Source organism: Pelodiscus sinensis, chromosome 30 (genome assembly GCF_052426305.1).
Source record: "Pelodiscus sinensis isolate ZL-2025 chromosome 30, ASM5242630v1, whole genome shotgun sequence".
NCBI classification, from domain to species: Eukaryota; Metazoa; Chordata; order Testudines; family Trionychidae; genus Pelodiscus; species Pelodiscus sinensis.
Window position 1 is genome coordinate 13,323,853 of NC_143081.1, and position 19,965 is coordinate 13,343,817.

The 19,965-nt window shown below is 47.0% G+C and overlaps 2 protein-coding genes across 2 annotated transcripts; both read left to right on the forward strand.

The window, feature by feature from the left end:
• Window positions 1-288: 288 nt before the first annotated feature.
• On the forward strand, window positions 289-1,266 carry LOC102443457 (olfactory receptor 5AP2-like). Its single transcript, XM_006135630.3, has one exon. It carries the CDS (start codon window positions 289-291, stop codon window positions 1,264-1,266), a length of 978 nt encoding a protein of 325 aa, XP_006135692.2.
• Window positions 1,267-8,747: 7,481 nt separating this feature from the next.
• LOC102443707 (olfactory receptor 5AP2-like) lies at window positions 8,748-9,725 on the forward strand. Its single transcript, XM_006135631.3, has one exon. It carries the CDS (start codon window positions 8,748-8,750, stop codon window positions 9,723-9,725), a length of 978 nt encoding a protein of 325 aa, XP_006135693.3.
• The last annotated feature ends 10,240 nt before the right edge of the window (window positions 9,726-19,965 follow it).

Consider the following 19,965-nt stretch of genomic DNA (forward strand, 5'->3'; position numbering starts at 1 on the left):
CCCAATAGGAGACTGTTGAGGTGGGTGCTTGTGTGGCCTTGGGACTAGCGCATCTGGTTCGCAAATGTAAGGTGGTAAGTTCAAATCTCTCACCAGCCCTGGTCTGCCCCTGCACGACATCTTTTATTCCAGAAGAGCTGCAGTCTACACAGAGTTTCAGTTTCCTTATTGAGGGATGCAGAGACGAGGGGTTATCGACTCCAGATTAAAGCCAGTCTAACTGACAGCACAACCAGACTGTGTTAATTCCATCAGTATTTCATGGATTTCTTTTTCTAGATCCAGATTATGGAGAATGTAGAAGAAAGGAACCAAACACTCATCTCAGAATTCATCCTTCTAGGATTTGGGAATGACCCTGAGCTGCAGCCCCTTCTCTTCCTCGTGTTTCTAGTGATCTACCTTCTGACTTTGGCCGGGAACTTCCTCATCATTGCGCTAGTTGTGACTGATCAGCACCTTCACACCCCCATGTACTTCTTCCTGGGGAACTTGGCCTGCTTGGAGACATGCTACAGCTCCACCATCCTGCCCCGGCTGCTGGCCAGTCTCCTGAGTGGAGACAGAAGCATTTCTGTGAAGGGCTGCATCGTGCAGTTGTATTTCTTCGGTGTCGTCTCAGCTACAGAAAATCTGCTGCTCATGGCCATGTCGTACGACCGGTATCTCGCCATCTGCCACCCCCTCCGCTACGTGGCGCTGATGAATGGCCGGGTTTGCATGAAACTAGTGGCAGGGTCCTGGATAAGCAGCTTTCTGGCCGTCGCCATAGTAAATAATTTCTTCTTCCAATTAAGATTCTGTGATTTCAAAGAAATTGACCATTTCTTCTGTGACCTTTCCCCCTTGCTAAAGGTCTCCTGCGATGACACCCAGACTCTGCAAATTCTTTCATTTATTGTCGCTGCTGTAGGGACACTTGTGCCCTGTCTACTGACCCTGGCATCCTACGTGTGTATCATCACCGCCATCCTGAGGATCCCGTCCGCCTCCGGGAGGAGAAAGGCCTTTTCCACCTGCTCCTCCCACCTCATTGTGGTGACACTTTACTATGGCATCGTGATCACTGTCTATGTGGTTCCAACAGCCAGCACTCCCTATCTCCTACAAAAGGTACTCTCGGTCTTCTACACGGTCCTGACTCCCCTGATCAACCCCGTCATCTACTGCCTGAGAAACAAGGAGGTGAACGACTCCCTGGAGAAAGCTGTTCATAAGCTGGTTTCTTGCAGCAACAGGCGTGGAATCCAACAAGACAAATTTTAGCACAGAGTAAAATAAAGATGAACTGATATAGTGTCTTAGGCAGGAGCCGCTTGAGTCCTTGTGAAGAGATTACCCTTTCCTTCCTATCCCCATCCACCCCTCTCTTCTCTTCCTTCCTTCCTATCCCCATCCACCCCTCTGGTTCCTTCCTTCCTTCCTTCCTTCCTATCCCCATCCACCCCTCTTCCCTGTATCCACCCCTCTTCCTTCCTGCCTGCCTTCTTTCCATCTGTCATACATTAATAAACATTTATTTACACAAGACTTGATATGCTATGTCTAGACTGGCATGATTTTCCGGAAATGCTTTTACCGTAAAAGTTTTCCGTTAAAAGCATTTTCAGAACAGAGCGTCTAGATTGGCACGGACACTTTTCCGCAAAAGCCCTTTTTGCGGTAAAGTGTCTGTGGCCAATCTAGACGCGCTTTTTCGCAAAAAAGCCATTTTCGCGATCGGGGCTTTTTTGCACAAAACAAATCTCAGCTGTCTACTCTGGCTCTTTTGCGCAAAGTTTTGTTCAAAAGGGACTTTTGCCCGAATGGGAGCAGCATAGTATTTCCGCAAGAAGCACTGATTTCTTACAGTAGAAAGTCAGTGCTTTTGCAGAAATTCTAGGAGGCAGTGTAGACAGCTGGCAAGCTTTTCCGGAAAAGTGGCTGATTTTCCGGAAAAACTGGCCAGTCTAGACACAGCCATAGTGTAAGAAACATTGTTTATCAAACCCTGGCTTTTCTCTAGCAAGGCGACCCAACCCCCACTCACACTACAGACAGGCCTGAACCACAGACTGTTAATTGTTTGTTGGTCCACCTGAACCAAGCACCTGGGCTTAGAAACTGCTGCCCAAACCTGCAACTGTTTGCTTCCCCGCACTGAATAAGGCCTGGGCCTGCTCTGTGTGTTGCTGCCAAACCCTGAATAAGGCCTGGGGTTGCTCTGTTTGCTAAGGCCCTGTCCTGAATAAGGCCTGGGTCTATAAACTTCTGCTGCTCCCTGCAGAGAGGCGGGGACCCTACACTGTCTTTGTGCTGTTTGGTGCCCTGAACCAGGGCTGGGCTTGGGAACTGCTGCTTGGCCATTGCATGGGCCTGAGCCCCTAGACCAGAGAGGGGGAAACCTCATTGGGATCCGGGGGCCGCTGACCCACAGAAAAATCAGTCAGTCAATTTTGCCTCCATTTCTTTCCATGGGGTTATGTTCTGCTCTCCTCTGCATTTGTTGAATATACAGGATCATCATTCCATGTACCCTGTGGTAACAGCCCCTGATGGGTCACTAGGAGGGGTTTGTGTGTTTGTGTCTCTCTCTCTCTTTGTAGCTTTCACAGCTGCCTGTGTTAAAGGCTGCAACTTTTTCTTAGCAGCTGTGGTGATTCCACAGACACGCTTTTCAACAAAGCATTCTACTTCATCCATGCGAACATGAACACCAGTGTCCAAATACCTCATGGAGCATCACATCTTTTGTGTAGTTCTGGCTCTCTTCCACTTCCACTGAAGCTGGTTGGCTGTGTCTAGACTGGCAAGTTTTTCCCCCAAATCATCAGCTTTTGCGGAAAAACTTGCCAGCTGTCTACACTGGCCGCTTGAATTTCCGCAAGAACACTGAGGATCTCATGTAAGATCGTCAGTGCTTTTGCAGAAATACTGTGCTGCTCTCGTTCGGGCAAAAGTCTTTTTTCGAAAAACTTTTGCGCAAAAGGGCCAGTGTAGACAGCACAGGACTGTTTTCCGCAAAAAACATTTTTTGCGGAAAAGCATCCTGCCAATCTAGAGGCACCTTTCCAAAAATGCTTTTAACTGAAAAGTTTTCTGTTAAAAGCCTTTCCGGAAAATCATGCCAGTGTAGACGTAGCCATAGAATCAAAGAACCATGAAGCTGGAAGAGACCTCAGAAGGTCATCAAGTCCAGCCCCCTGCCCAAGGCAGGACCAATCCCAACCAAATCAACCCAGCCAGGGCTTTGTCAAGCCGAGACTTAAACACCTCTAGGGATGGAGACTCCACCCCCCTTCCTAGGTAACCCATCCCAGTGCTTCACCATCCTCCTAGGGAAATAGTCCAGCCATCTGCCCTCACTGAGAACAGCTTCTCTCCAGCCTCTTTGGAACCTTCCCCTTGAAGTCTGCTCTCAAATCCCCCCTCACTCTTCTCTTCTGCGGCCTAAACAAGCCCAAATCCCTCCTCCTCTCCTCGTAGGTCATGAGCTCCAGCCCCTTATGCAGAGACAGAGACAGAAGCCTCTGCAACATACAGAATCCAAAAAGGAGGCTTCAAGCTGAGTTTAGATGCCTTCAAAGTTTGGGAGCAGCTGCGTGGAGGTTTAGAGAATCCCACTGGGGCAGGATTCTGGGATTTAGGCACCTGTAGGTGGTTAGGAGCCAGAGTGCATTTTTTATATCTCAGCTCCTACTGCTTTTGAAACTCTCACTAGTTCCTATCTGCACCCTTAGGCAAAAAAACACGATGACTACTCTGACCGTTTGGAGAGAAACCGAGGCGCTAAACCCAGTCCCCCAGCTATATGGGTGTGGGGTGTATTTTAGTGGGTGTTATAACTGTGCCCCTCATCTGCTTGCAGCAGGGGTTGGTTACAATGGTACATTTCTGGGCTCCCTTTGTTGATGGTTGGATTATTTATGGCCCATTCTGGTGAGATGATAGAGAACTTCGAATGATCCCAAATATGAAGTGAAGAGGAATAAAGGATCTTTCGGAAAAGGCTTTATTTTCTGAAAGATCCGCGTCTAAACTGGCACTTTTTTCCGGCAAAGCTCCGAGCTGGAAAAAAGCGGCAGCCATGTTTATGCAAATGAAGCGGGTGGGATTTAAATCCCCGCTTCATTTCCGATTGCAATGTGTCTAATATGCATCCCTTTTCCGTAAAAGGGATGCAGTGTAGACACAGCTGTGGTGTATAGAGATCAGTTGGAACATACCCCTGGCTTTGTTGGAACATGCCCCTGTTGTACCCCGATGTAACCTCAATGGAACGAGAAGGGCACAATTTGGTCCATGCTATTGAAAACTCCATGTAACTTACTAGCAATATTTCAGAGTCCATGATGCAATCAAGGTTGCTGTTAATTAACACCCAAAGGGCCTAATTACAGACGATCTTCCCCAGTGGGATATGTTCGTGTAGGCACAGTCCATCCAGGAATTCTTGTGTTGTGTGTCGGCATCAGTTGTTTAAATCCAAATGCCCCAGATGTTTGAAACAGAGCAGCCAGCTGGGTTTTTCTCTGATGTGAATCCAGATGCTTTTGCTTCTGTCTAAATGCTGGTAAAGCACGATGAGAGTTTGGTATCTTTTTCCCAATTCCTAGTGGACGCAGGTCACAACCAAGGCCACGGTGCCAGGCCCAGCACTGGGGTGAGGCCAATACAGGTGGAGCATTGACGATTTCTAATGGAGTCTGACCTGTCCTCCTTCACCAGTTTGTTTATTAAAAATGAGGCAGGGGAATGTCAATTTCCAAAGCTGGGGGTGAGGGGGGGCTTTTCTTTGCTTTTTCCTCTTTTACTTTTTCTTACTTATTTTAATTCACTAAACTCTTTTCATTTGGGTGCAGGAGGGACATCAGACAAAGGAAAGAAGAAATCTCACCCTTTTCTCAAGGACTCACGTGGACTGTCTGTGTCTAGACTGGCCAGTTTTTCCAGAAAATCAGCCGTTTTTCTGGAAAAACTTGCCTGCTGTCTACACTGGCCGCTTGAATTTCCGCAAAAGCATTGACTTCCTACTGTAAGAAATCAGTGCTTTTTGCGGAAATACTATGCTGCTCCCATTCAGGCAAAAGTCCCTTTTGCGCTAAACTTTTGCGCAAAAGGGCCAGTGTAGACAGCTGAGATTTGTTTTCCGCAAAAAAGCCCCGATCGCGAAAACGGCGATTTTGGGGAAAAGCGTCCGTGACAATGTAGATGCTCTTTTCCAAAAATGCTTTTAACAGAAAACTTTTTTGTTAAAAGCATTTCCGGAAAATCATGCCAGTCTAGACGTAGGCACTGTGTCTAAGAAACTAAATCATTTCCTCGGTACGGTAGTATATACTGAAATTTGCCCTTTTAAATTCTATGCCTGTTTCTCAAATCAACGAATTTACAAATTGCTTTTCTCAGGGATTCCTTGACCTCGTTGTTTCTCTGGCAGTAGATGACGGGGTTGACCATGGGAGTCAGGACTGTGTAGAAGACCAAGTATATTTTCTGTAGGAACCACATAGACAGCGATCAGGGTCCCATAGTAAACTGTAACCACAGTGAGGTGGGAGGCGCAGGAGGAAAAGGCCTTTTGCCTCCCAGTGGTGGACGGGATTTGCAGGATGGTGCTGATGATACAAACGTAGGATACCAGGGTCAGGAGACAGGGCACAAGTGTCCCTATGGCAGCCTTAGTAAATGCCTGGAATTGCGGAGCTTTGAGCTCCGTGAAATTTACTAATGGGGAGCTAAGGCTGAGATTTCAAAACCAGCCAGAGGATTTAGATATGAGCAACCAGCTCAGAGAGGAAGTGAAACCTGCCTCCGTTTCCATTAGGCCAATGGTCAGGAGTAGCTGAGAGTCACAGAACTATTATAGGCCAACACAGAACTATTATAGGCCAACTATTATAGGCCATCCCCATCTCCCTCTGCGTTGACCCAGCTCATTCACCATGGCTGCCTTATGTACCCGAAGGCCTCACCTTTAATGACAATCCAAAAAAGTGGACTTAGAGGGCACTTCTACACAGCAGGGCTGAAGTCGAAATAAGCGACATGACTTGAGCTACGTCAATTGCGGCGTTTTAGTCTAAATAAATTATTTCGGCTTTTGGCGCTGTCTACACAGCAGGAAGTCCAAGGAAGAGCACTCTCCCTCTGACTTCACTACTCCTCATAATATAATAATAAAAAATGAAAATGCACAGCTGGAAGTCACCTTGGGAGTTCATTGAGTCCAGTCCCTTACCCTCATGGTCAGACCAAGCACCATCCCTGACAGCTTTACCCTAGATGGCTTCCTCAAAGATTGAGCTCACCACTTTGCATTTAGAGGGCCAATGCTCAAACCATTGAGCTATCCCACCCCTCAAGTGCAGTAAGCGTTACAGGAGTCAGAGGAAGAAGTCCTTCAGCTGGACAGTATTTTGACATTATGTCGAAATAACTGCTTGTAGAGTAGACACAGATGGACTATGTTATTCTGAAATAACACTGCTATGTAGACGTACCCAAAGAGGGTCACAGGCCAGTGTTGTTTTTCTACAAGGAGTTTGAAGTGTGAGAATGCTTCTGATTGGTTGTTCAGTCCAGGAGGAATGGAAAGGAGGACAGAAGGTGTGACCCCCATGCCCTGTATTCTACGTAGTAATATTATTAGGAGATTATTAATGCATAACTCTGCAGCTCTTTTGTAAGATGGGTCATATCACAGGAAAAGTTATGGTGTACTGAATTTCATTCTCCTATGTCTACGAATGTATTGATTGTCACATCTAAAGATGGGAATATTAACTATATAGCCGCTTTTCAGATACAGTTTCACCTGATAAAGTCCCACTTGGAAATACGCTTGCAGTCCAGATAACTGTTTATAATAGGTCTATGCAGGGTAACGAGCCATTAGGGAAACAACGGTCCTTAGGAAAAGCTTCCCTCGTCTCTGGTGAGACTTCCTGAGAACACCTCAGAGAGCCCATCATTAAAAGTTGCAAAGACTCTCCAAGGCCAGGGGACCGGGCCCCGTGTCTCTAGACTCCGTATGGGGATGTCTGTATTTTTCCACACACGGGTCTGCGAGCCACGGTTTGAGACAAGAGTCTCCGCCCTATGCGAAAGCTTTATATGAGAGGGCACGATCTCATTGTTTCTTCTTCACAAGCCATGCAGGAGGACGCCTGGAAAAATCTCAGGAACCAAGGCTCCGGTAGCGGGAGTACCAGACCCAGGCTAACGTGATGTCTCACCTGCGGATGGAAACCCGAGAAACCCAACCAGCCATGAAATTTCAGCTTGTGCCTTGAGAATCTTCCCATTTCCTTGTATCACCGTCCGTCAGGGTGAGAAACTGGTTGTGCATTGTCAGTCTAACCAATGTGTTATTCTCCGTTGGTATTTTTGAATATCTGCTGGTAACCTGCTCTGATCTGTTTGCTGTTCACTATAATCTTTTGTCGTTAATAAACTTGTTTGTAGCTTTGCCTAAACCGGTGCACCTTGCCGTGACGTGTCTGGGTTAAATATTTCAGAGGGGAAGCGGATTGAGTCCGTAACAGGAAACACTTTTAAAAAACCAACAAATAATCTAGTAGCACCTTAAACACTAACAAACCATGTAGATGTGATCATGAGCTTTCAGGGGCACAGCCCACTTCCTCTGGATAGCGCAAGTGTGCATGTTCCTCTCCTCACTGAGGGTATGTCTACACTACCCTCCTAGTTCGAACTAGGAGGGTAATGTAGGCATACCGCACTTGCAAATGAAGCCTGGGATTTGAATTTTCCAGGCTTCATTTGCATAAGCGGGGAGCCGCCATTTTTAAAACCCCGCTGGTTCGAACCCCGTGCCGTGCGGCTACACGGGGCACGAACTAGGTAGTTCGAACTAGGCTTCCTAGTTCGAACTACCGTTACTCCTCATTTCACGAGGAGTAACGGTAGTTCGAACTAGGAAGCCTAGATAAGAATGGCCATAGGCGTTAATCTCTTTGTTGCTTTTATTCCAGCAGATCTATATAGCTAATACAAATGTGAGAAGAGATTTTTATTGAGATCTAAATTGTATGTGCATTAATTGTCTTTAAAACGAGACATCTCCTTTTTGCTGCTTTGGAGTTTTGGTTTCAACATTTCTGCTCTCTCTGTTATTTTAATTTTGGAATCTTCTGCAAAGAAAAGTTGGAAAAAGTTAGCAAACTGCAGTTTGTATCTTTTTCCGTGTTTCTTTCGGAAGGGGCTTTTCAAAAAGTTGGTCCGTCGATACGGTGGAAAATCCTCCTCTTCGGCACATCCCTTCTTCCTCGTACAGTGAGGCTTACAGGGATGGCAAACGAACGTGTCTGTTTTTCCAATTTTTTTTTTTGAAAAGCGGATGCGTTCCTTGGATGCAGCACTACTTTTCCGGGATACCCCTGGCCTGGCCCCTGCCAGCACCAGTTGTCCCCATGGATGGACCTGGCTCCTGCACCAGGAAGGCAGGATAAGGGACATCACAATGATAGGGTGCTGAGGTGTGTTCTGGTGTGACCTTGGGTCTAGGGCCTCTAATTAGCAAGTGTAAGGAGGTAGGTTCAAATCCCCCACCAGCCCTGGTCTCCCTCTGCATGACCTCTCTTATTCCAGAAGAGCTGCAGTCTACACAGAATTTCAGTTTCCTAATTGAGGGATGCAGAGACGAGGGGTTGTCTACTCCAGATTAAAGCCAGTCTAACTGACAGCACAACCAGACTGTGTTAATTCCATCAGTATTTCATGGATTTCTTTTCTAGATACAGATTATGGAGAATGTAGAAGAAAGAAACAAAACGTTCATCTCAGAATTCATCCTCCTAGGATTGGGGAATGACCCTGAGCTGCAGCCCCTTCTCTTCCTCGTGTTTCTAGTGATCTACCTTCTGACTTTGGCCGGGAACTTCCTCATCATTGCTCTAGTTATGACTGATCAGCACCTTCACACCCCCATGTACTTCTTCCTGGGGAACTTGGCCTGCTTGGAGACCTGCTACAGCTCCGCCATCCTGCCCCGGCTGCTGGCCAGTCTCCTGAGTGGAGACAGAAGCATTTCTGTGAATGGCTGCATCGTGCAGTTGTATTTCTTTGCTGTCATATCAGCTACAGAAAATCTGCTGCTCATGGCCATGTCGTATGACCGGTATCTCGCCATCTGCCACCCCCTCCGCTACGTAGTGCTGATGAACGGCCGGGTTTGCATGAAACTAGTGGTGGGGTCCTGGATAAGCAGCTTTCTGGGCATCGCCATAGTAAATAATTTCTTGTTCCAATTAAGATTCTGTGATTTCAAAGAAATTGACCATTTCTTCTGTGACATTTCCCCCTTGCTAAAGGTCTCCTGCGATGACACCCAGACTCTGCAAATTCTTTCATTTATTGTCGCTGCTGTAGGGACACTTGTGCCCTGTCTACTGACCCTGGCATCCTACGTGTGTATCATCACCGCCATCCTGAGGATCCCGTCCGCCTCCGGGAGGAGAAAGGCCTTTTCCACCTGCTCCTCCCACCTCATTGTGGTGACACTTTACTATGGCATCGTGATCACTGTCTATGTGGTTCCAACAGCCAGCACTCCCTATGTCCTACAAAAGGTACTCTCGGTCTTCTACACGGTCCTGACTCCCATGATCAACCCCGTCATCTACTGCCTGCGAAACAAGGAGGTGAACGACTCCCTGGAGAAAGCTGTTCATAAGCTGGTTTCTTGCAGCAACAGGCGTGGAATCCAACAAGACAAATTTTAGCACAGAGTAAAATAAAGATGAACTGATATAGTGTCTTAGGCAGGAGCCACTTGAGTCCTTGTGAACAGATTACCCCTTCCTTCCTATCCCCATCCACCCCTCTCTTCCCTCCCTTCCTTCCTTCTTATCCCCATCCACCCCTCTCTTCTCTTCCTTCCTTCCCATCCCCATCCACCCCTCTCTTCCCTTCCTCCCTTCCTTCCTATCCCCATCCACCCTTCTCTTCCCTTCCTTCCTTCCTTCCTTCCTTCCTTCCTTCCTTCCTTCCTTCCTTCCTTTCTTTCCCTATCCACTCCTCTCCTCCCTTCCTTCCTTTCTATCCCCATCCACCCTTCTCTTCCCTTCCTTCCTTCCTTCCTACCCCTACCACCCCTCTCTTCCCTTCCTTCCTATCCCCATCCACCCCTCTCTTCCCTTCCTTCCTTCCTGTCCCCATCCACCCTTCTCCTCCCTTCCTTCCTTCCTACCCCAACCACCCCTCTCTTCCCTTCCTTCCTATCCCCATCCACCCCTCTCTTCCCTTCCTTCCTTCCTGTCCCCATCCACCCGTCTCTTCCCTTCCTTCCTTCCTACCCCAACCACCTGTCTCTTCCCTTCCTACCTTCCTACCCCAACCACCCCTCTCTTCCCTTCCTTCCTATCCCCATCCACCCCTCTCTTCCCTTCCTTCCTTCCTGTCCACATCCACCCTTCTCTTCCCTTCCTTCCTTCCTACCCCAACCACCCGTCTCTTCCCTTCCTTCCTATCCCCATCCACCCCTCTCTTCCCTTCCTTCCTTCCTGTCCCCATCCACCCTTCTCTTCCCTTCCTTCCTTCCTTCCTACCCCAACCACCCCTCTCTTCCCTTCCTTCCTATCCCCATCCACCTCTCTCTTCCCTTCCTTCCTTCCTTCCTTCCTTCCTTCCTTCCTTCCTTCCTTCCTTCCTTCCTACCCCAACCACATAATGTTTGCAGATGATACCAAACTGGGTGGGGTTGCAACTTCTTTGGAGGATAGGGACATAATTCAAAATGACCTTAGCAAGTTAGAAGTAAACAGGATGAGGTTTAATAAAGAGAAATGCAAAGTGCTCCACTTAGGAAGGAACAATCAGTTCCATACATACAAGATGGGAAGCGACTGTCTAGGAAGGAGCATGGCGGAAAGGGATCTAGGGGTCATAGTGGACCACAAGTTGAATATGAGTCAACAGTGTGATGCTGTTGCAAAAAAAGAAAATATGATTCTAGGTTGTATCAACAGGTGTGTTGTAAGCAAAACTCGTGAAGTCATTCTGCCGTTCTACTCTGCACTAGTTAGGCCTCAGCTGGAGTATTGTGTCCAGTTCTGGGCGCCACATTTCAAGAAAGATGTGGAGAAATTGGAAAGGGTACAGAGAAGAGCGACAAGAATGATTAAAGGTTTGGAGAACATGACCTATGAAGCCAGGCTTCATGAACTGGGCTGGTTTAGTTTGGAAAAAAGAAGATTAAGGGGGGACAGGACAAGGAGTAATGGGCTTAAAGTGCAGCAGGGGAGGTTTAGATTGGACATTAGGAAAAAATTCCTAACTGTCAGGGTGGTCAAATATTGGAATAAATTGCCAAGGGAGGTGGTGGAATCTCCCTCTCAGGAGATATTTAAGAACAGGTTAGATAGACATCTGTCAGGGATGGTGTAGACGGAGCTTGATCCTGCCTTGAGGGCGGGGGGCTGGACTCGATGACCTTTCGAGGTCCCTTCCAGTCCTATTATTCTATGATTCTATCTCTTCCCTTCCTTCCTTCCTGTCCCCATCCACCCTTCTCTTCCCTTCCTTTCTTTCTACCCCAACCACTCCTCTCATTCCCTCATTCCTTCCTGCCTTCTTTCCAATTGTCAAACATTTAATAAACATTTATTTACTGAAAACCTGATGGTGTAAGAATCATTCTTTATCAAAACCCGGCTTTTTTGTAGCAAGGAGACCCAACTCCTACTCACACTACAGACAGGCCTGAACCCCAAACTGTTATTTGTTTGTTGCCCCACCTGAACCAAGCACCTGGGCTTAGAAACTTCTGCCCAAGCCTGCAACCTGAGCCTCAACTGCTTGCTGCCCTGCTCTGAATAAGGACTGGGCCTTCTTTGTTTGTTTGCTGCTCTGCCCCTGAATAAGGCCTGGGTCTTTAACCTGCTGCTGCACTGTGCAGAGAGGTGGGGACCCTAAACTGTCTTTGTGCTGCTTGTTGCCCTGAGCCAGGCCTGGTCTTGGGAACTGCTGCTTGGCCATCACATGGGCCTGAGCCTCTAGACCGGGGTCGGGTGGGGAAACTCATTGAGGTCTGGGGGCCACTGACCCACAGAAACATCCACCAGGGGCTGCACACAAGTGGGAAACTAAAACCCACCTCTCATCAGTGTGGGATCCCCAATTCTGAGAGGGGAGCCCTGAGCTTCAAGGGCTGGATCCAGATAAGCCAGAGCTGCATCTGGTCCCCAGGCCTGAGGTTCCCCTCCCCTTCCCTAGACTTGCCTGTCTTCTTAAGTTGGACATTAGGAAAAACTTCCTAACTGTCCAGATGTTTAAGCCCTGGAATAAATTGCCCAGGGAGGTTGTGGGACCTCCAGCTCTGGAGATATTGAAGAGCAGGTTGGATGGACAACTGTGAGGGATGATCTAGAGTTACCAAGAAGAAGACATATACATTTCTGGGAAAGAGAATTCCAACAAAAACACCCCTTCCCCCAAAGAAGTGCTCTGTGATCCAAAACTTCAGGTAGGAATCAAAAGGTGTTTACTGAGAAAATGGAAATATATCTTGTAGAAGAGAATGAAAAATACAGTCTAGAGGAAATAGTCTTCGCTCTGCACATCTGAAGGCAGGGCCAGGGCGAAACTGGCAATAGATCATCAGTGTGAAAGTTAATAGAGGGCAGTTAAAATGGAAAAAAAATCCGATTAAGAAATGAAAAACTCCTGATCAAGCATCAGCCACCATGCGAGAAAGAATGAGATTGCTTGTTCCATCCAGCAGGGGAGGAAGTGAAGGCAGATGTGCTAAAGCAAAACATGCCCAACAAAGAAAGATGAAGGGCTCTTAGATTTTGAATGTAGGAAAGTAAAGATTGTCGTAGGGGAGATCCATCCAGCTCAGTGTCCTCTCTTCCGACCGTGGCCAATGCCAGGTGCCCCAAAGGGAGCGAACAGAACAGAGAATCATCAAGTGATCCCTCTCCGTCATCCATTCCCAACTTCTGACACACAGAGGGCAGGAACACCACCTGCCCTGAAAAATCACCATTATGAACCTATTTTCCATGAACGTACATCCTTCACTGGGTCCCTGTGTGTGTCATGTATAAGCAGTCCCCGACTTACGAAAGGGTTACGTTCCGAACACATGGTCGTAACTCGATTTGTTTGTAAGTCGGAAATACCCTTACTGATCGAGAAACTTGATGGACATGGTTCTCAACTCAAAAATATTATAATGGGGTTAATGGAAGGTTGGATTTAAGTACGGATTGTCGTAAGACGGTGTGATCGTAAGTAGAAGAGTGGCTGTATTTATTTTTCACCATATGAAGTGTGTTCTTCATAAAAGTTGTGCAACAAAAATACTCTCTCTTCTCTCCGTGGGGTGGGGGTTCTTCTGGATTTCCATTACTCTGTCGCACTTTCTTGTTATACCAGCGCCAAAGTACCCCTCCCACTTCTGGGGTGAATATAGTTTATACGCACCCTTCCTAAGTCAGCGGCGGGAAGAGCTCCGTAGGTAGGGTCTAACCCAGTGTGTGTAGGAGAGAAGCAAGGAGGAGTTTTCAGATTTATTGGCTCTTGTACCTTTGGTTTAAAAGCAAATATATGTCTGGATTTTATTCTTCACAACATTTGGAGAAATCTCTCTCTCTCTCTCTCTCTCTCTTTGTATTTTTTCTCATTCGTTCTATATTTTTCCTTTTTACTCCAAGTTCCATTTTTCTCCAGGCACATTCTCCCGGTGAATTTTCTTTTCAAATTCTCCTACATTTCTTTACATGGGGTTACATTCTTCTCTCCTTTGCACTTGTTGAATATTCATGATCACCATTCAATTTACCCTGTGGTAACAACCCCTGGTGGGTCATTAGGAGGTTTTTTGGTGTTGTGCTGTGTTTCTTTCACAGCTGCCTATATTAAAGGCTGCAACTTCCTCTGGATGCCTGTGGTGGTTCCACCATAAGTTGTGTAGTGGCTAGCATAGATGTCTTTTAAAGTGTTGGGTTGAGTTCAAATCCCAGCCAATGCATATTCTGGTTCAGCTGTTCTTTCTTCTGAGGCTGGACATTAGGACAAACTTCCTACCTGTCAGGGTGGTTATACAGTGGAAAAAATTGCCTAGGAGATTGTGGAATCTCTGGAGATATTTAAGAGCAGGTTGGACAGACACCTGTCTGGGATGATCTAGATGGCGCTTGTTCCTGCCAGGAGGGCAGGGAAATGGTCTTGATGACCTCATAAGGTCCTTTCTAGTTCTGGTGTTCTATATGGACAACTGACTAGACCTTCACACACAACTCAGCCTCTGTGGGCTTTCAGCATGTGTCTTATTAGGTGTGTCTACATGGCATCTGGGTGGTGTAATCCCCTGTTCCGGTAGAGCTACATGCACAATCTCTGATTGAGCTTTTGTGCTAACAATAACACACCAGGGGCTACATCTACACTGGCATGATTTTCCAGAAATGCTTTTAACGGAAAAGTTTTCCGTTAAAAGCATTTTCGGAAAAATCGCGTCTGGATTGGCAGGATGCTTTTCCGCAAAAGCACTTTTTGTGGAAAAGCGTCCGTGGCCAATCTTGATGCCGTTTTCCGTAAAAAAGCCCCAATCGCCATTTTCACTATCGGGGCTTTTTGGCGGAAAACAGTCCTGTGCTGTTTATACCGGCCCTCTTGTGCAAATGATTTGTGCAAGAGGGGTTTTGCCCGAATGGGAGCAACACAGTATTTCCGCAAGAACACGGACGATCTTACATGAGATCGTCAGTGTTCTTGCGGAAATTCAAATGGCCAGTGTAGACAGCTGGCAAGTTTTTCCGCAAAATTAGCTGCCTGACCCGGGTCCTATCTCAGATCCTAGGGACATGCACAGGACAAGCCATTGTCTGTGCTTCCGTGTTCTCATTAATAATTCTAGCCTGCGAACGTGGTCAAACCTAGTGCAAGATAGGTCTGCCCAAGCTGGGAATTGTATCTCCCAGCTACAGGGTAGATTGACCCGTGTTTGAATTCTCAACGCCCATCATTTCCAATTGATGGACTTGGGTGTGTCTTCTAGGTTGGTTGGTACGAGAAAGGTCTTTCACCATCCCATCCTAAATCTTGATTTATAATCCAAGAGAGTTTCAGGGAGTGAGAGGGAACATTTCTGTAATTTCATCGGGTTCCATGGTCTTGGTTCACCTGTTCTGGAAGCTCCAACTCTTAATGATACGAATCTTCCTCTGTTTATTAGAATCATAGAACCATAGAGCTGGAAGAGACCACAGAAGGTCATCAAGTCCAGCCCCCTGCTCTAGGCAGGACCAATCCCAACTAAATCAACCCGGCCAGGGCTTTGTCAAGCCGAGACTTAAACACCTCTAGGGATGGAGACTCCACTAGTTCCCTAGGAAACCCATTCCAGTGCTTCGCCAACTTCCTAGTGAAATAGTTTTTCCTAATATCCAACCTGGACCTCTCCCACCATAACTTGAGCCCATTGCTCCTTGTTCTGCCATCTGTCACTACTGTGAACAGCCTCTCTCCATCCTCTTTGGACCCCCCCTGCAGGAAGTTGAAGGCTGCTCTCAAATCCCCCCTCACTCTTCTCTTCTGCAGACTAAATAGATCCAAATCCCTCAGCCTCTCCTTGTAGGTCATATGTTCCAGCCCCCTATTGACAACTTCATTTTACCTCATTCAGAAAAGTTGTTCTTAAACTGGCTGCTCTCAGAAACAGGCATAGACTCTGAAAGGACAAATTGTAGCCGAGAGTAAAATAGAGATGAACTAATGTAATTTCTTAGATACGGCCCATTTGACTTTTTCTTTCTTTCTTTTTCAATATATTCCTACAAAACTTGATTCTCTCAGAGATGGTCTCTATGAAAATGGTTGGTTGATACAACACGGGCACGATAAAGATATGTTACCATCCCATCCTAATCTTGATTTATAATGAAATGAATGGAAATGCCTATCTCTTAGAACTGGAAGGGACCTTGAAAGGTCATGGAGTCTAGTCCTCTGCCTTCACAGCAGGACCAAGTACCATCCTTGACAGATTTTTGCCCCAGATTCCTAAATGACATAAGAACATAATAACGGCCGTACTGGGTCAGACCAAAGGTCCTTCTAGCCTAGTATCCTGTCTGCTGACAGTGGCCAGCACCAGGTGCCCCAGAGAGGGTGGACCGAAGACAATGATCAAGTGATTTGTCTCCTGCCATCCCTCTCCAGCCTCTGACAAACAGAGGCCAAGGACACCATTTTATCCCCTGGCTAATAGCCTTTTATGGACCTAACCTCCATGAAATTATCTAGCTTCTCTTTAAACTCTATTATAGTCCTAGCCTTCACAGCCTCCTCTGGCAAGGAGTTCCACAGGTTGACTACACGCTGTGTGAAGAACTTTCTTTTATTAGTTTTAAACTTGCTACCCATTAATTTCATTTGGTGTCCTCTAGTTCTTCTATTTAGGGAACTAATACATAACTTTTCTTTATCTGCCCTCTCCACACCACTCATGATTTTATAGCCCTCTATCATATCCCCCCTCAGTCTCCTCTTTTCTAAACTGAAAATGACTTTCTCAAGGATCGAACTCACAACCCTGGATTTAGGAGAACAATGCTCAAACCACTGACCTATCCCCTACATCCCAGAGAGTTTGTGGGAGTGATCCCATTGGGTTCCATGCTCTTGGTTCACCCAGCCTAGAAGCTCCCACTCTTAATTATATGAATCTACCTCTGATTATTGACAACTTCATTTTACCTCATTCAGAAAAAAGGTTCTCTCAGAAACAGGCATAGACTCTAAAAGGACAAATTGTAGCCAAAAGTAAACTAGAGCTGAACTTATGTAGTGTCTTAGATATGGCCCGTTTGAGTTTGTTTCTTTCTTTCTTTCAATATATTCTCTCAGAGACAGTCTGATTCTCTCAAAAACTTGATTCTCTCAGAGACAGTCTTTATGAAAGTGGTTTATTTTTATCAGACCTACGTCCAAGCATGAACACCAGTGTTCAAATTCTTCATGGAGTTTCACATCAGTAGTGTGGTTCTGAAGCTGGTTGTGTTTGTTCTCTACTTAATAGGACCCTCTTTCTTTTCAGGGATGCCTCAGAAGAGTAGACAAACCATGTTGCTGTCACAGTGAGTGAGGAGGTTGGGTTGGGTTGGGTTCTATGCCGATCTGTAGCTGGGTGGGACGGGGCATCTGACCCCCACTGGCCCTCTAAGGGGCTAAAACCCAGCCTGGGAGAGGGTTGGAGCCGTTGAACCCTGAAGCCAGCAGCTGTAGCCAGTATGAGCCAATTAGGGCCCAGCTGAGAGCTGTATAAATAAGGAGGGAGAACAAACACTCTTGCTTTAGCTGGGGAGCAGGAGAGGCCAGGCTGCTAGGGAAGCAGGAGGGTTTCTGAAGGTAGAGCAGGCCTGGGGAAGGCAGGCAGGGCTGTGGGGCCTGAAGCAATCCTGGAGAGCACTAGGGCTGTAGTTACAGCAGGCCTGGGGAGAGGCAGGCAGAGCTGGGGACCTCTGGCCAGACGAGCTCCCAGGCTGCAGGGCCTGGGACAAGGCCTCAGGGTACCAGGGCTGCAGGAAGGCAGCTAGGGCAGATGAAGGATGCAAGTTGTGTTAGGCTGCTGGTTGCTTCTGGGGCAGGGGTTAGAAGATGATGGTCCATGGGGCAAGCTGGGCATAGGGACTTGGGGGTACCCAGAGAGGGCAGACCCCCGAGTGGGGGTGCAGTGGAAAGGCAGCTGTGCTGTCACACAGGAGAGATTCCAGTGCCACCCAGACAATTAGCAGAGCTTGTATGGCCAGCAGCAGGTGTTTCTATGGGTGGTGCACATTTGCACATTCCTCTGTGCATATCACAAAATGTATTCCACACAAGAATGGAAAAAAATAGAGGGAACATTGTCTTACTCTTCCCCCCATACCATTTTACCAGGGGGTTAGACGAGCGCAGTTGGTGTGAAGACCCATATTCATTACCCACCCTTCTCCTCCCTCCTGCCGTAGGCTGTGGAGAGGTCGTCAGTCTTCCACCTTGTAAAGAAACGCCATAGTCTATGGAGTCCTCTCCCCAGAAGAACTCCTAAGTCTGCTCTCTCTCTCTCTCCTCCTGTGTCTCTTCATATGTGCAGCTGTGAAAGAGGCAAATAATCACTGAACCAGGGTATTTTATTCAATCTCCTGCAGACAGCACACATAGAATCAAAGAACCATGGAGCTGGAAGAGACCTCAGAAGGTCATCAAGTCCAGTCCTCTATCCAAGGCAGGACCAATCCCAACCAAATCAGCCCAGCCAGGGCTTTGTCAAGCCAGGACATTAAACACCTCTAGGGATGGAGATTCCACCCTCTCCTAGGGAACCCATCCCAGCACTTCTCCCACCCGCCTAGGGAAACAGTTTTTCCTGATATCCTACCTAGACCTCTCCCATTGAAACGGGAGCCCATTGCTCCTTGTTCAGCCATCTGCCCTCACTGAGAACAGCCTCTCTCCAGCCTCTTTGGAACCTCCCTGCAGGAAATTGAAGGCTGCTCTCAAATCCCCCCTCACTCTTCGCTTCTGCAGACTGAACAAGCCCAAATCCCTCAGCCTCTCCTCGTAGGTCATGTGCTCCAGCCCCTTATGCAGAGACAGACAGAAGCCTCTGCAACATACAGAATCCAAAAAGGAGGCTTCAAGGTGTCTTTAGATTCCTGCAAAGTTTGGGAGCAGCTGCATGGAGGTTTGGAGAATCCCACCGGGGCAGGATTCTGGGATTTAGGCACCTCTAGGCGGTTAGGAGCCAGAGTGCATTTTTTATATCTCAGTTCCTACTGCTTTTGAAACTCTCACTAGTTCCTATCTGCACCTTTAGGCAAAGAAACACGGTGACTACTCTGACCATTTGGAGAGAAATCGAGGTGCTAAACCCAATCTCCCAGCTATATGGGCATGGGGTGTATTTTAGTGGGTGTTATAACTGTGCCCCTGATCTGCTTGCAGTAGGGGTTGGTTACAATATAACATTTTTGTGTTCCCTTTATTGATGGTTGGATTATTTATGGCCCATTCTGGTGAGACGATAGAGAACTTCGAATGATCCCAAATATGAAGTGAAAATACATAAAACTACGGAGGAATTCAACTTGCTCCAGTGGGCTGTGTCTAGACTGCATCTCTTTTCCATTAAAGGGATGCAAATTAGACATATCGCAATCGCAAATGAAGCGGGGATTTAAATCCCCTGCTTCATTTGCATAAACATGGCTGCCACTTTTTTCCAGCTCGGAGCTTTTCCAGAAAGAAGCGCCAGTCTACATGTGGATCTTTTGGAAAATAAAGCCTTTTCCAAAAGATCCCTTATTCCTTATTTGAAAAGGGATAAGGGATCGTTTGGAAAAGGCTTTATTTTCCGAAAGATCCGCGTGTAGACTGGCGCTTCTTTCTGGCAAAGCTCCGAGCTGGAAAAAAGCGGCAGCCATGTTTATGCAAATGAAGCGGGTGGGATTTAAATCCCCGCTTCATTTGCTATTGCGATATGTCTAATTTGCATCCCTTTTCCGTAAAAGGGATGCAGTGTAGACACAGCTGTGGTGTATAGAGATCAATTGGAACATACCCCTGTTGTACCCCGATGTAACCTCAATGGAACTAGAAGGGCACAATTTGGTCCATGCTATTGAAAACTCCCTGTAACTTACTAGCAATATTTCAGAGTCCATGATGCAATCAAGTTGCTGTTAATTAACACCCAAAGGGCCTAATTACAGACGACCTTCCCCAGTGGGATATGTTCGTGTAGGCACAGTTTCAAGTCCATCCAGGAATTCTTGTGTCGTGTGTCGGCATCAGTTATTTAAATCCAAATGCCACAGATGTTTGAAACAGAACAGCCAGCTGGGTTTTTCTCTGATGTGAATCCAGATGCTTTTGCTTCTGTCTAAATGCTGGTAAAGCACGATGAGAGTTTGGTATCTTTTTCCCAATTCCTAGTGGACGCAGGTCACAACCAAGGCCACGGTGCCAGGCCCA

Bases quoted from the DNA above. Each gene is read 5' to 3' on its own strand.
- LOC102443457 (XM_006135630.3), top strand. From the start codon at position 289: ATGGAGAATGTAGAAGAAAGGAACCAAACACTCATCTCAGAATTCATC.
- LOC102443707 (XM_006135631.3), top strand. From the start codon at position 8,748: ATGGAGAATGTAGAAGAAAGAAACAAAACGTTCATCTCAGAATTCATC.